Source organism: Limanda limanda, chromosome 5 (assembly GCF_963576545.1).
Source record: "Limanda limanda chromosome 5, fLimLim1.1, whole genome shotgun sequence".
Classification (NCBI taxonomy): Eukaryota; Metazoa; Chordata; class Actinopteri; order Pleuronectiformes; family Pleuronectidae; genus Limanda; species Limanda limanda.
Window position 1 is genome coordinate 15800918 of NC_083640.1, and position 17309 is coordinate 15818226.

At 41.0% G+C, this 17309-nt stretch overlaps 2 protein-coding genes across 2 annotated transcripts; one reads left to right on the plus strand and one right to left on the minus strand.

Annotated features, from left to right (window-relative positions):
• The first annotated feature begins 3259 nt into the window (after positions 1-3259).
• Positions 3260-12097, plus strand: wdr31 (WD repeat domain 31). Its single transcript, XM_061071405.1, has 10 exons — positions 3260-3416; positions 4593-4664; positions 5009-5141; positions 5475-5549; positions 5681-5825; positions 6748-6848; positions 7048-7115; positions 8280-8421; positions 8921-9083; positions 9215-12097. Exons 2-10 carry the CDS (start codon positions 4618-4620, stop codon positions 9415-9417), a joined length of 1077 nt encoding a protein of 358 aa, XP_060927388.1. The 5' UTR covers positions 3260-3416; positions 4593-4617; the 3' UTR covers positions 9418-12097.
• Positions 11460-16434, minus strand: bri3bp (bri3 binding protein). The gene is made up of 3 exons (XM_061071406.1): positions 16108-16434; positions 15247-15349; positions 11460-15145 (listed from the first exon to the last, which is right to left on the minus strand). The coding sequence occupies exons 1-3, from the start codon at positions 16285-16287 to the stop codon at positions 14724-14726; spliced, it is 705 nt and encodes a 234-aa protein (XP_060927389.1). The 5' UTR covers positions 16288-16434; the 3' UTR covers positions 11460-14723.
• Positions 16435-17309: the final 875 nt, after the last annotated feature.

The window sequence follows — 17309 nt, forward strand, 5'->3', positions numbered from 1 at the left end:
CGGGCCATCCACTCCTCTGGGGCTGACGTCGGCCTCCCGTCGACCAGGGTGGGTGTGGGGGGAGTGTCACGTCAAAGCAAACGCCTCAAAGTATTCCAGCCCCAACCTGTGGAATAGAAAATGTGCCTGAATGGACTGAACTCGTATCTGCGTGGGCAGTGGGATTTGTTTGAATTCTGACTACTGGCTTCAGTGGCTGTGGTGTGATTTAAAAAATGACACTGCACATACTTTCGATTCTGCCCATGTAAACACACCGGAAAGACCAGATCTGTGTTCATACAGCCAGAATAGAGCGGGTTCAAACTTGTTTTGAGGTTTTTATCAGGGACAATAACAGAATATCAATAATTATCACTGTGTGAATTTCATCGATAGCGATTTAACAAACATCTTATACATATCAATGGCTAGATAGTTTTGACCCAGATCTGGTCCACATGCCACTAATCACATACAGCATGGAATGAAGCCCGCTCTGTTTGCCAGATCTGGGCCTTAAGTGAGCCATAGCAACACTTTGCCAAAAAGAGTCCTGTTTGTTTTGGATATTCTGGCCACATTTGCTCTTTCACAAGTGGGCAACTTCAGGCTCACAATCCATTTTGTGTAGGCCCCAAAAAGGCCATAAGTGCTGCATCACTGCCCTGAAGTGGCCCACATCCGTACGCCATCCGGGGTCAAATTGTAATTGTTGCATGTTCATCATTTGTGCCATTTGCCTTCAACAAACCGGAGAGTTATACATCAGTTGTTGGTCACAATTAATCTTACAACATGCCCACACACTTGTGGACTGATGAAATGATAAGTGGATGGATTTTAGAGGCTGGATCACGTGTCCACAGTTGATCCATTATGATCATCCCCACTGTTCATTCCTGTGCCATTAGTATTATGAGTGATTTTTGCTTTGTGCTGTCTTTCCCAAACAAAAACCCCTGGCTTTCCTTAACCACCCATGAATAAAAAGAGAGTCAAAACAAATATATTTTACAAATGCAGCATTTATCAAAAGTTTTAAGTCCAGTGAAAGCCCAAAATGAACTTAAGTGATGCATTAACTATCCCAAGGTTAAAACAATAAGGATCATCATATACATTTCTTAGAAAACAGGCCTTTTTCAGGGATTAAGAAGTTGCTAAACTCACAGTTTTCCCGAAGCATTGAAAGTAACTGAAGCATGAAAGTCGTCTCAAACTATTTTCTATGGATGTCATAACTCACAAATCCTCTGTCTGTACAAAGGCAGTGTCTTTAAACCCCACCCAGATAGTCTCATAGCGAAACTCAATTAATCTATTTGCTGCAAACAAAAAAAAAAGAATCAAGGTCACATCACTGGGTATTGAGCAGTGTCGATTGAAACCTAACTAAGTGGTCCACTTAGGCCGTTTAAATGGGGACATGCTAGTGAATCTGTGCTTAATTGTATTTTATATGTTTGTTTAAATTCAGCCTGTGAAGTCTCGTCTCATCTTTTCTGAGCTACCAAACAGGCAAATAAATTAATAAATCAGAGCTATGATGAAGTGCATGAAAATGTGTCATCGAAAGAAAAACTGTAAATTGCTCCAGCAGAATTAATGTTAGCTGTCCAGGGACCTGCCTGACTCGTCCCAGTTTAGTAGCTTGGGGAGCCATTCAACCTGTGCCTGTGATGAAGGGCAAATTCATTAGTTCTCTATAGAGACACACAGCCACAAGTTGGTAACATGTTAACCTGTCAATTGATGGTGTTTAATCTGGTTTCAAGTAGAGTTTCCCCCCTTTGACCCTTGCTCTGACCAAATGTTTCTTTGTGTAGGGTTAAACGAATAACATATCACAAAACTATCACACTTTATTTCCCATCTACGCAAAACATGCACATTTTTAATAATGTTATATTTTGTTGGTGGCTCAGGAAAAATGTATCATGCCTGTTAAATGTGCTGCTCTTGTACTGTATAACATCTTTATTTTAGACTGAAATTTTGACCAAAGAAAAGAACATAAAAGCCCCCAAGGGTCCACAGAAAGCAAAAGTAACAGGATTGTGGTTATTTTATTGCTTCTGATTTTTCTTTTAAGAATGTGGGGATTTGTTTTACTAATGCATAATATCTACTGATGACAGTAAGGGATCTAGAGGCCCTGATTTGAAGATGGTCCCTCTCAAAAAACTATGTGTGACTTAATTATTACCTTATGTAATGTTTCCATCTGTTTGTTTGTTTCCTGGCAGAAATACACACAATCTTCTCAATGGATTTCCATGTAATTTTGTAGAGGGTTAGTCCATGAGTCTAGGAACAACCCACTAAAACGTTGTGTTTTTTACTTTCTCTAACATTGGGAAACAGGGTGTTTTTCAACATTCTTGTATATTTCTCAGGAAACTAATATAAAGGCATGTTTAGGGGACTTTTATTTATGAGTGTGGGCAATTTAGTACAGAGCCAGGTAAAATGTGGGTAGGGGAGAGGCAGTGGACTAGGGGCAGAAACTTGGACTATGGGCAGAAAAGGTCTCTGGTTCGTCTCTGGTTTGACTCCACGGAGAAACAACAAAAAGACGAACCTGGATTGATCTGTCCAAAAATGTAAGAGGATTCTCCCTACCCTGGCTAGTGCCCCTGAGCAAGGCACCTTACTCCCCCAACATCTGCTCCCCGGGCGCCGTAGGCTACATGGTTGCCCACTGCTCTGTGTGTCCTGCACCAGATGGGTTAAAAGCAGAGGTTAAATTCCCCTCCTTGCATGAGTGTGCTTGTGCATGTCTGTGCATGTATTTGGGACAAATAAATGTATCTTAAATCGTATCTTAAATCTTAAAATGTGATTGCCATTCTAGTTACATACTAGCAAATGTAAGACCATTTTGCAGCGGGTGTAGATGTGCCAATATAGAAAAACAAAACAAAACTCATGTATAGTTACGTATTGTTTATGTATTATGGGAAATACACACATATGAAATACATATGTTCACAAGGGAACTGCCTATGGGAAGAATACACCACAGGAAATGTAGGAATGAATCCTAAACAGTAAAGCGGACTTTTATTTTGCAAGAGAAGACACTCAACTACTTCCTTCCCCGGGTCACGTGGCCTAGTCCTCGCTTGGATACGGGAAAGCGTCGCTCTGCTGGTCGCTACGGAGAGAGAGAGAGAGATAGACAGACAGAGAGAGAGAGAGAGAGAGAGAGAGAGAGGGAGGAATGGTGGTGTTGTAGTGAAGGGGGGAGACTTCCTCCTGCACTTTGCCACGCACAGGGTCACTCGGTGTCATGGCCGTGTACGGGAGCCGGGGGGTCGTGGGGGCGACGACTCGACCCAGTTTGGACTCGTGTCCTCCCATGGCGGACACAGATTAGTTAGCATGCTAGCGAGTTAGCCCGCCGTGCTCAGCATCACACGCAGGGACCACAGGTAAGAGACCACCCCCCCCCCCCCTCCCACAGTCCAGTGTGTATAACGAGGAGTCCTCCACCTGTCTGCACCGTCAGTGACTCCGGGGACAACCCGGGTTTTTTACACAATGTCCACGGCTGCGGCTCATGGCAGGTGGAAGACTAATTCCCCGTGACGGTAATGATGCTGCTCTAATAGGATTGGAATCCTCTGCTTCCTGGGGTTTGTTTGACAAGTTCCACCGGGCTGTCCGGCGGGGGAGGAGCTCTGCCGCGCTGCTCCGTCTCACGCAAGATATTTGGTCGTAATCACCATTACTGCCTGTGTTTATCTCTATTGGTTTTATAGTTTTAAATTCTCTAGTGTTGTATTTTCAGTTTTACTCTTGGACTTATTCCTGACAGATTTTTACCTTTTATTATTCGTATGCTCTTGTGGTTTACTGCTTGTTGGCTACTGGATGCTTAAATCAGTCAATCAATCAGTCAATACATCTATCCATCTATCCATCTATCCATTCATCCATCCATCCATCCATCCATCCATCCATCCATCCATCCATCCATTCATCTATCCATCCATCTGTCTCTCTTTCTGTCTCTCTCTCAAAATTTAAAGAACAGGAAAGGTATTACTGAGAATATATTTTTATTGATTATCTTCAGGCATCATCACACACACACAACAATATAGACAGTGTATACAAAGTGTAAAGATTCAGTTATATATTGCCTGAAAAGTCTCTGTCAGAAAGCAAATGCTTATATATGACTGCCTATATTCTTATCAAATTAAACTACCCTCCAGTACCAAACAATAAAAAATCATTGGATTGAGCTATACAAAGATAGGATTTAAATTTAAATTGGAGTTGTGAAAGTATTTCTGGTTTTATATACTAGCCCAAGTGTATTAAGGGGTAATGATACACTTAATATTAACTCTATTGTTACTTTCTCTCTGGAAATTGGTATTTAATGTATGCATTGCTTTTGTTTGATGGAATTTAACTTATTGAGCTTTAGATCAGACTGTTCTGATTTCTTTGAGGTTGCAACAAGGCTTGAGTCTTCGCCCTATATCAGGAACATGTAAAACAGAGAATGACAAGACATTAATTTGCTTTTAAAACAGGGCAACTACAATTTGTATCCCAGTTTGATGCCTTTTCTTTTCCCTGTGTCCCTGTATAAGTGTGGCTGTAGGTTCCTAGGCAGTCATGGGGAAACTACAGAGCAAGTTTCGCAAGCGGTCTGATATCTACAGGTGACTCATGTTTACTACTATATGTGTCCTTGTTTGAACTACACACCATTTATAACCAAGATTTCAATTATTAATTAATTCAAGTATCATTTAAGATGCTACTTTGTTCACTGTATGTCCTACATTTTTGGCTGGCAAAAAAATAATTGGGTTATTATTTAATCTTAAGCAGGACAGGTTTACCAGTCAGGGGTGAAACATTATGTGGCGATTATACAGAGATTCAGTTTTCTTTCACCAGCATTAGTAATAAGGAGACATTTTATCAGAACATTATTTCGGTAATAAAAATGTCTAAAATGTCAATATAGGAACATATGTTTATTTCATTTTTTTGTGTGCAGGGCATCTGAGGGGGAGAAGGCAGATAATACCTTTGACAGTCAGGTGGTGCAGCATGAACCTGCCCATCAAGGATCCATCAGCACTGTCACGAATCTCAGCCCAGATCTGTGTGTGTCTGGCGGCAGTGATCAGGTAACGGGTTAACATATGTATTAGTAACATTGTTCAAAAGAAATTAGAATTTTAAATTACAGTGTTGATCAATGACTAGCCAATAATTTTATTCTGAGCTTTACAAAGTTTCAAGTGACTTTACAATGGTTTTTAAATAGATGTCTCATGCAAGTTAAGTACTGTTTTAGACGACATACAGGTTAAAGTATGACATGCCATTTTGGACAATAGCACCTGTGAGTTTGGTTTTCGTGAATTGCGGGTTAAATAAAAAAATGTCTTTACATGTTGTTGTAATTAGTAAGTGTGCTTTGTTTGAGTTCATGCTTGCGCCTGTGTCTGTCCCTGTAGGCTGTGGTGGTGTATGACTGGAAACAAGGCCGGATGTGTCAGACCTTCCAGGGTCACAACCGAGAGGTTACTAAGGTAACGTCAATACTTTGTGTGCGCAAACTGATAAAGGTGTGATGCTGTACAGAGTGGTTACACCTCGACTGTACACGTACGTATCCTCAGGCCTCGTCTCCTCTTAATTCTTTCCTCAATCCATCTGGCAGGTGGTGTGTTATCCAGGAAGTACATGGATCTTTAGTGCCTCACGGGACAAAACTGTTCTGATGTGGGACCTAAACCAGGGGGATGAACCTATTCAGGAATTTTGTGGGCATGAGTTGGTGGTCAACGGACTAGCTATCAGCCCTGGTACACACACTCACACTGACACACACACACACACACACACACGATTATTTGTCTCACAACACAGCCTACTATTAAAACCAGTTCATCTCAGTTCCTTGTTTTAAAGCTGGTTTGTGAACAGAACACTCTTGGAGGACACAAAAAGCAGAACACAGACATCAACAGCACATTGCCTCCTCCAGTGAACCGAATAATTTGCAGACTTGGTTAAATATGTCTTCTTGTATTGGCTGCCCGTCATTGTAGCAGCAAATAAAAAAATTAAAAATGCAGAAGCAAAACTCTAGGGAACGTTTAAGAAGAAAATTCCAAACATATGGAAACAGAAAGAAGACGTTTCCCCAACATGGATCCTGGTTTCAGATCTACAGTAATTTGAGATGAAACATAGCCTTCTCAACAGCTATAAGGGCAGAAAGATTACCTCTAAACTAATGTATTAACCTCACACCTGTCGTCTGGTATATAAGTAATGCAATGGCAGATCTATGATTTTTCTAAATCAGGGGCCATAAAGGGGCCAGAATATTAACAGGGGGTCCATTATATGTCCAACATCCATGCACCATTCCTGATTCAATAAGGTTCAAATTTATGTCATCCCCTGTTCACTGTTAGCTCTATAGCTTTGAACAAAGCATCATCATTGAATATATGTAGAAAATTGTGCCATGTTTACTAAGCTTAGAAAATTAAAATTTTTAACCAATTGTCGTTTTTTGGGGGCACTTTGTCTCTATCTTTATTCTTTCAGATATTTTCTATGTGAAAATAGCAGGCACCTCTGTTTGGAATTACAGATTTCCTGAGAATAGTTTTAATGGGAGTAAGAACATTTGTTCGAGTTGTTGAATGCAGTTGATGCTTTAATGTGATTTAACTGATCTGAGCATATGGAGCTGTTTGTATTTATGGCTTGTAGAGGGGAGAAAGCTATGCACCGGCTCTCGTGACAACTGGATGTGCCTGTGGGACATAGAATCTGCAAAATGTGAACAGAGACACAACATCTCTCGAAACCTGGTGAGAACAATAACATGTGCTTTTGTGCACACAAATCCTTGTACTTGTTTGTTTCAATCATTCTGGATCACCCATAGCTGTGTACTTGAGCATGTAAGAAAAATAATCAAATCAATAAGCCCAGCAATCTGACTTTTACTTTCCATGTTCAAGCCCTGCAGGGATGAATGTTTTCCACTTTCCTCTCTTTTCTGTCCAGGTGACTCATGTGTGTTGGGTGCCAGCCAGCTCCTCTGTAGTCCAGACTTCTGAGGATAAGACCATAAGGTACATAAGAAAGTTTTGATACAGCAGTTTGTAACAGTTTGGGTCAGGTGTCTTGGTTAAGAGCGTGCAGAACGGCGAAAAAGGAAAAGACTCACGTCCTTACAGATGATGGGACTTCCATAAAACTTGTTGTTTATTTAACTTAAACAAACTCGTACCTTACCATGCTCAATTTGACGGCTCCATCTTATCATGCATGAAGAAAACCGAAACATTGCTCCTGAGTTGTGGTGCAAGGAGGATCTCACTAAGGTGGGCTACTCAACTAACGTAGAGAAAACAAATAGCAGTCTATTAATTAATCCTGGTATGTAAAAGTAAATCCACCTTGTCTTTTTTAAATTTTCCTTGATACAGAAGCGAGTCCTTTAGCACCCTGATTGCACAAGCATTGCTGTTATACACACCATCTGTTGAGAGGTAGAAGACTCCGTGGGATATGAATAGTTGCCAAAAGGCAGGGTGTTATCGAGATGACATCACTGAACCTAGTCGGCTCATATTAAGCATTTTCCTTCACAAAGAGACATGAACAGCATAATTTAACAAAAGTTTGACACAATCTGAAGGATAGGATTGAAAGGATATGCTGATATAAAATTATATGTGGTGGACACTGTGAATAAGAAGAATTTAGGATGCAACTGATTAAGCATCAATATTGCTGACATCATATATTAGTGATCGCACACAGACTCTCTTACACACAGTGAACCTACTGTTTGTTTGGAGTGGACAGTCGTAACACTGGCAGTTCAAAATCTTTGTTTAAAGTTAGAGAGCTATGTGACAGGTTGCAGTAGTAGGCTACAACTGTTATGGTGTCATGTATGAAGAGATCCAAAATGAACACTATAAGTTAACTACTTGATTACTATAATCAAAATTATTTGATTCTGTCCAAAGCTTCTTGATCCATAGCAGTGATTGATCACTCTAACCGTGATCCAATATATTTGAAAATCTTGTTTCCGACGGCAGAACCTGGTTTTTATCGCATTGAAATATTTAATTCTGCTCTCCCACTCTACTTAATTTGATGTCGGCGATGAAAAAGCGTTTTCATACTTTAAGTATGTTGTGTACAGCTGCTCATATACACTGCACATGCGTAGTTTCATTTGATTATTCTCACGGTAACGACCTGACTGTGTATGTGTGCAGGGTGTGGGACAGCCGTGCCTGGCAGGTGACCAATACTTTTCCAGCCAAGCAGTACATCCAGACCCACTGTGATGTGTCTCCCAACGGGAACTATATGGTGTCCAGCAGCAATGGCTTTGGAGGGCAGGGCTGTGAAGCCACGGTAAGGCCACTGGAAGTGTTGGTTTGGTTCTTGGATGCATAAACATTTTGTTTGGTGTAAAAGCCCAGAGCTACTCAATCAACATCGGTTCTTTAGACTTTTGCAGATGGTCTTCCATAAGCTAGTCCCCCAGTTAGATCAGTGTCCTGCCTAATCTGTATCTTGTGGTAGAAGCAAGAAACAAGAGAGCCAAACATGGCGAAGTTAATCTGGTACAAGAGCACTGTTGGACTGACTACCATTGGTTCTATAGACGGTCCAGTCCAAAAGTTTTTATTAATCTTTAATTTTATTATTATTTCATGGCAAGTATAATTTTGAATGTTTTTCAGTCCTTCCATATATATCTATATTTATATGTATATTGATGAGATCTGATTTCAGGTAACTCACCCATCCACTAAGTTGACCTTGTGAATGTATCCACTGTTATGTAGATAGTTTTTTTAACTTCTAACACGATGATTTGTTCTCAGTGGAGTTATGTCTGTGTTATTAGCTCTGGGACCTGCGACAGCCTGGCTGTAAGGTTGTGGAGTACAGAGGACACCTTCAAACCACAGCCTCTTGTGTTTTTCTACCTACGCCTCCTGGTGGCACCGCTCAGGTAGTAACATCCTCCCATGACAGCTCCATAAAGATCTGGGATCAGAACACAGCAGGTAACAGCCACAAATGGATGAGAACATGTACAAACAGAGAGATGAATGCAAAGATACATAAAGGCATAGATGCAGACACGGTTTTACACCGACTCTCCTCCCACCCTCCTTCTGTCGTCTCTACTGTTCAGTTTGTTTAGGGACGTTGTCTATGGATGGTGCTGGTCCACTGGTTTCCCTGGCCCCGAGTGACTCCACCAATCTGCTGTGTGCCAGCTTCAGCAACGGCATCAACCATATCCAGGTGGGACAGGGATCCAGCCAGGCTCAGGGTTCTGCAGCAGGTTCAGGTGGAGCTGGTGGCCTCGACATTAAAGTCGTTGCACGTTTCTGAGAGTCCGGTCGAGCCTGGTGTGACTCGTAACCCTCACCTGTGACCTTTCAGCGACTCAGCAAGCAATAGAACTGAATTAATTTTTTTTATATAATTTGACACTGTATTTCTATAGACACGTTTGCTTTATTAGACTGCCATACAGTGAAGAATGACAAAGGAGATCAGCAAGAACATGAGGGAATTAAAATGACATATAGAGGATGTACCTTTTGTCCAGCAGAGCCATGTGTATGTCCGTCACATGTTCTGTTGGGAGACTGTGAACTCCAGAGTCCTCATGCTTGGACTGACGCCTTCATGGACCAAGTCAGATGAACCAAGGTTTACTCAGTTTATATACTACTACAGCTAGGTGGCGCTGACAAGATGCTTTATTCACATGTATTCATTTGTATTGAGAGTTTCTGTTAAAAATTGGCGGCAGGAGTATCAGCTGTGTGTTCAGGACTTCTACTGAGCCAAATAGAATTTCATACTAATAGTATAGATTTAGTTTTTTCCAATATCAGATTTAATAAGTGCTGTCAGATTTACAGTCTTGTCTATCAAGTGGAAAGTTGTTTTTATCACCAAAACATAGTAAAGAGGAACACGTCGATGTTCTTGATTAGTTTGTGCTCTAGATTGAAGTCCAGTGTTAGGCCAAATGACTCCATATGACACAGGTCTGTATAAACATACTTTATTTTTAGGATACAGATTCTAATATTTGTAAACTGAAGCTGCTGATAGTTGATGTGCTGGTATCCAACATGTATTTAAAATAGAAAATTACTATGCAATATACCATAGTGATTCCCTTTTTGATAAAACACAGGTTGAATAAACAAGTAAAGCTGCTCAACGTGAAAATAAAAAAACTGCAACCAGCAGTTATTGAAGATATTGTTTGACAAGGTCTTCTGTGCTATTAACAAAATGTATTGAACATGAATTCTGTCAGAATAAAAAATCCAGACCTAAAAAGTTCAGTGAGTGAATGCTAATGCTAAAGAAGCCTTAAGTGAATGAATTTGGCCAGTTCTATATTAAAATCTATAATTGTCAGGGCATGAGTATAAAGACTCAGGCACTAGAAGTGTAACTTTAATACAGATTATTACAGATGTTAATCTAAAGGAAACATCTGGTTGAGTATCTACTGTGTATTGTTTTCGTTAAATGTAGATGATATATAAGAATAAAAAGTCACAGATCACAGGGAAATCTAAAGAGTTGCAATAGGAAAACTACTGTGATGTGTCGCTTATGATGTCATGGGGCTTAGGAGTCCACATTCAATGTTTTATTATTTTTCTATAATGTAACGAACTCTACTAGCTATAGGGAACTGAGTGTGATCACACACTTCATTTATGACAATTACAAATCATCACAAGCTAATTCCGTTATATCTGTCATCATTTGGTACATTATACTAAGCAATAAATAAGACGGGGAAATTTAAGTGAGCTACAAGCAAATTACACGGTCACAAGATTAAAAACACTATCTTATTTCTGTGGCACCGGCCAAAGGTCAGCGTGTGTTTGGCAGCGACTGGACAGTCACTTCATTGAGATTAAGGTGTTTGAATCAGGAAAAATTAGCAAACATGATGATCAGAACAACTTTAATAAGGGTCAACGCCGGATTATTGGGTGTGTTTACAGTGGTCAGTATCTACCGTATAGAATAACCAGTGAATCTGTGGCATTGGCACTCAAGGCCCCAGCAAAGCCAGACCCATGCAGTCCAGTTTCACAGAAGAGCACTAATTAGTGAATGAATTTGGGGTTCTCTCTTCAAGTAAGAATTTGCTTTTATAACATAACCACCATCAGATTTTAATGAACACAAAAGATCAAGCCCTACCAATATAATCTGTCATCTTACATTGGTTTCAGTGGAACCCCTCTGAATCTGGTGTACTTGTAATTGACTGATTCCACATTTTGATCATTTTGTACACCCTTCTTTAGTTACAATATAAAAAAAACATGGCCTCCATGTAGGGAAATCACATCTGCATGTAATTATCAATGATTCAGAAAGCAGAAGACTGTCATACTGTGGTGTTTCATTTATTAAAATCTGGACCTCATTTTCCCTCTGTCACAAAAACAAACCACATACCCATCAACAGGTTTTCATGAAGACTCGCACACAAAGTAGACATCAGCAGGCAGAACAGTTTGGCGGTCGCCACATCACTGAAGTACAGAAATATTCAGATATTTTATAAAAAAAGAAGCTAAAAACGTTTTTGAATAAATTAAAAAAACATCTATCCTTGTCAAAACAAAATTTAAATGACAATTGCCTTAAATCAATGAAATATATTTACAATATTGGCACAGCATGATATAAAAAGCTAAGTGGAATAAGTAGGATACAGTACATTAAATTAACAGAAGTACAAGTCATTCAGGAGACCTTTTAAACAATAAATATATGAACATAGCATTCAGTCCAGAGCTGAGAGAAACTAATAGAAACATGTACTGGAATTTTTCAGTATCTGAATGATAACAGTAAGTTTTAATACATGAGCTAGTGGCAACTTAAAGTATTCAGTGTTTCTTCCATGATGTTTGAACGGAGGGTTACAGCCTCAATCTTGGGCCTTTGGGGTGTTAACGAGCTGGTTCTTGTCTCAGAAACCAATATTTTGTTGTGCTAGAAATAATAAAAACTGTGAGAGAACTTTCTGAGTCTTTTTGTCTCCTCTTAAAACAGTTTTGATATAAACATCTCCAAATGTTGAATACTAATGAGGTTCTGTACACACTGAAGTTCAGTATATCATGATTGAAATCCCGGACCCCCCTTTTTAAATCACCTGACTACTTTAGTGCCGTGCCTTTGGAAAAACTGGGTACAACCATCCCTCAACAACACACATGATTACTTCTAATCGCTGAACACCTTCATAGATCACAGATTCGGTCCTTAGTAAAACATACACAGGTCATTGGCTACAGACTGTTGGCCTAACCACACACTACAAAGTGACCAGGCTCGAGCGCCTCTCTCAGGTCAGGTTCTCTTCAAGATAAGATTGGAGGAACAAAAACTGCATTCAGTTTACACAATTCAAAATTAGTCAACATGTTTGTGATCGTATAATAATCAGCTTGACTGATGGAGTGAGAGAAGAATTCCGAGGGCTGACGGTCTTGTACATGTGAGCTTGGTCTGAACGGTACTAATGCTACAGTACAGGAAAGTAAAGACTGAATAAAAAAACAAACCCCTCTTGTATTTAACATCCGACTAATTCATCACATCACGAAAATCACATTTCCGGAGGGCTCTCTACCAAGGCAGTCACAACATTTACAACATGAAACATAACATTATAGGCATCAAAACAGCATGCAATAAAATCCCAGATTACTTTGGCTAGTATGGAAATACCTGGGGTGGTTTACTGCAGGGGACAAACTGGACGTGTTGGTGTGTTATGAGAAAACCTACAAACTACTGATTCACAGTAAGATGACATGCGTTCAAATGTTTCTCTATTTAAGAAAGAATCTTACTGGCAAGTAACCTTAATGCCAGTGTAATGACAACCAGAAGTTGGATTCAACATATGAAAATATCTGGATATGCTGAGAAAAAGCCAAAGCTCATGTCTGTACCTCGTTTTAAAGCGATGCAACACCCTCCATCTCCAAAAAACTGTTACTACTGCACTCTTACATCCTAATCCCACAGCACCTCACATATACTAATATTTAATAAAGCGTTTGTTAATCTGAGTGTCGAGATTATAAAAACGTTTTCTTTCCTTTCATAAGTGGTTAGAGTTAGAGTCATTTGTATAAAGCACATGTTTATAGAGTGCAGATTCTATACATTTATATGAAGTGTGCATGAGGGAGTAAGGATGGAGATAATAAGAGATGGTGGATGGAGAGCAAAATTTTTTTTTAAAACAGGACAGTCTCTTATGGAAATGCAGGATGAGAAATATACAAAATAACGGCAGATGTAATAAAGATTTATAAAAAGGCCCATCAAGCTAAAACGAAGGCAACACTAACACACACCAGACGCATGGCTCAAGCAGTTTTGAACAATGATATACTGTTTAAATCAAATGCGTTAGACCTTAATCTGTAATCAAGTTACAAAATTGATCCCGACTAAAAATCCAATCCTACAAGATGAAGTTCATTTCACGCCAGTGTGAAGAAACTCCAAATGACTTAAATACTTTTTCTAGCCAGCTTCTATGAATAATCTGATTGTGGATTCACACATTAAACATAAAAAAAAGAAGATATTTCCCTATTTAAATGTTAGAACTGCAGTACAGTAGATTTGTGCCAGTACTGAAATGATGAATGAAACGCTCGACTTGGTCTTGACCTCAGATATAAATCAAACTTTACAATATCAGCGCGCTGCAAAAACACAAGCATTGTTAAAATACCGACAGATTTGCAACCGTGGGAAAAAACTGTCCCGTGACTCAATGAGACCAAGACATGATTTTAATAAACTTTGTCTCATTTCCAAATGTATGTGTTGGTTGAGTCCCTGAGATATTGCTGTCTGTCTGCATCTCTCCCAGTCTGATGGCCACTCATTGGTACAGTGCTTTCCCATTTCATAAGCTTGACAGACACTTGCACGCGTAGTTCGTCCCATTCATACAAGAAAAGGAGGTCCTGATGTCAACTACTGGGACTTCATGAAACAGACTACATCTACATGATTCGGACAATTTATATGGAAATGGAATAAATAAATCTTACTATGGACAACTATCCACCACCTTGAGGATTTTTATACATCATAAATACAGGTTTAACCATCCCCTGCATCATACACCCAAGTGGGAAACATGTTTGTGGATGAACCTGTGTAAGAATTGTAAACTCCAGGTTATTAATGAAGATAAGAGATAAACAAACTTACATAAAATATGCTTATTCTTACACTTTGAAGTTACTTTAAAAGGAGCAGAGGTGTAGAATTAGGGCAGAAATTAGAAAAGCATGGACATTTCTCAGATAATCGATGAAGCTGACACCATTGGAAGCTTCAAAAAAGACCAAATAGAAAACTTGTTTGTTTGATTTGAGTAGGATCCAGGGTACCTGTCCACACCTCTGAGGATTTTTTGGCTTTTTGCAACTAAAATCAACTCATGCCTTTAAAATACGGTTTTAGTTTTGTCCCCCTTCTGACAATAGAGACGTAAATACCCAGAAGTTGTGTTGCTGGAGATGTCCGCAGGAAAACAGCATTCAGAGATCAAACGCAGCCATAATAACAATAAACCCTCGCTTCCCCCCCGCCACCTGAGTCTACTGATCCGCAGTGCGTTCCAGGCTGTCGATCACACGAGTCAGCCTGATGTTGAGGAGCCGGATCTGAGTGTCCAAGTGGTCAATCTTCTCTTCCAGCGAACCTGCGCCGCCCCCCCGACGCCAGTACGCCCCCACGGGCCCCGTCATGAAGTACACCGCCATGATGAAGCACAGCGGCAGCACGGCGCGCTCCGGGTCGCCCTCAAACTTCTGCAGGATGTAGAGGCAGGACAGGGCGAAGAGCGTGACGCGAGCTAGCCAGAAGAAGCGTCCGAACACGGCGTGCAGCAGGTAGAAGAAACCCCCCAGGAACATGGAGAGGAACCAGTAGGCCAGGAGCACGGCAGCCACCAGGAGCAGGGCGCGGGCCGGAGAGTTGGTGAGAGACGTGGGGCTGAAGTAGTGGCTGAGGTTGGAGGCTGCGGAGGAAAGAGAGAGACGACAGGAAGTAAACACCAAGCTAATGTGTGAGAAGAACTTCTGTGAAAAATAACTGTTATGAATGAATATAACGCCTTACAGTCGATTCCCATCACGTCCAGCAGATCGGACCAGATCTTCCAGATGGTGTCGAGGAAAGAGTCGACTCCATGGACAAACCGCTCCGTTGCTTTGGAGAAAAACTATAGAAAGAAAAAAAGAAATGAAGGATTAAGGCTTTGGTTGTAGAATCATCCCGATAAAAGTTTATTCTATATCTGTTGTATATACATTCAATTAGAATGATTCACAACGATGTCACAGAAACACACCTAGTGAAAGTAAGAGGATGGAGAATGCACACGAGTGTTGTTCCAGCTAAATGAAAGCCCCACACATAACAAATATTAAATGTTTTGAATTTGAATGTGCTTCAGTGTATTATATGTTATAGCTCCTGACTGTGCTTGCATAAATGGACTTTACATTCAATCAATGGAGCAGGAAACAAAGTCTCATCACGTGTGCAGCCAAAGATCAACTGTCACTTTTTTTTTGTTTTGGCGGCCGGAAGTCATGCTAGATGTAAAAACTTGAGGAAGTGAAGCCGAACCAATGAGATCACATGTGGGCTCATGTTTGACTTTAACAGGAACTGATCTGGAAGAAGCAGTCGATGTAATGTTACGGTCTGGATCCATCGGGGCGAAGGTGTGGGAGGTGGCATCACTCGATAGAAGAGCCCCCTCCCTGATGCACATGGAACCAAACACCTCACATGCTTCCGCTATCACCTCGCGTCACCTGACCCCCTCTGTAGCCGGATCGCAGATTGGATAACGGGCTAATTTTTCAAAATGGCAACCGTGAAATTGTACAGCCAGGCCCGGGCGCGCTAGTTTCCTGTGTAGAGCCACCCCACCCTCCCCGGGTGCTCCTGGACCCCCCCCCCCCCACTGACCTTGTACAGCCCCCTGATGTTCTCCTCTCCGAACACGCTGCTCAGGGTCTGGTAGATGCCGTTCGCCGCCCGCCGGAAGCTGTTCTGGTTGCTGGTGCGACTCCGGGCCGCCTCGCCCCGGTCGCACAGCAGCGAGGCGGAAAGCACCAGGAACACGACGAGGAAGCGGAGTCCCTTCATGGAGCCGCGGGGGTCGAGGGTGGAGCGAGGGGCTGGTGTGACTGAAGGAGTCCGGTGGACGGAGGGTACCGCGGGGAGGAAGCTGTCCGGAGGAAGAGGAAGCTGCCCGGAGCTGGAGGAGGAAACACTGACTGCGATGGTGGAAGAGAGCCCGTGGTGACTTCACGGACACCGCGGAAACTCGAGCTCCCGTGTTGTCTCGTGGGTGGGACTGTGGAGGAGATTGTGTTTGTTTGTTTGTTTGTTTGATTGTTTAACTTCAAATACAAAAGGCCGATCAAACAGTTACACACACCACAGCATGCCTCTGAAGTGCCGCTCTTAACAATCTAAACGGTGTAAATTGACCAGTTTACAGATATACTCTTTAAAGGTTCAGTGTGTAAGATTTAGGTGAAAGGGATCTCATGGGAGAAATTGAATATAAAATAATTCTAGTGATGTTTTTTCACTAGTGTGTTTCATCTTAATTGTATACAAATTGTTGTTTTCTTCAACCTAGAATGGGCCCTTTATATTCAAATCCTCAGGACAAACTAAACACCTTTTGAGTTTTTATGACAACTGCCACAGGTTCTCTGTCATGTTAGGAATGGGAGGGTGAGATAAGCGTTACTCAGTTGCAAAATGCGACTTCACCACAAAATTCTACACACTGAACATTTAAATCACTGATGGGAGAAATGATCACAGACCTTTATGTGTAATTAAGGTAGCAAATTGATCCCATGTTAAAATTCCAATGTGACAAATGTTGAGCCTGGTCCCACCCGGACCAGACAGCGTGTTCATTGATTCAAGGTTCAAGTGGGAAAGGTTAATAATTTAGACAAGTTCAATGTTCAAAAGTTTCACAGTAATACGTTTATTGTATAAGAACAATACTTACTGTAACGGCCCCCCGCTTCTCCACACAAACTTCTGAGTCTCTTGACTGATGTACACGGCTCTTTATTTTTGCATCTGGCTTGCCGTAGTAGCACCGTAAAACTGTAATGACAGTTGCAAGTTACAAAGATTTT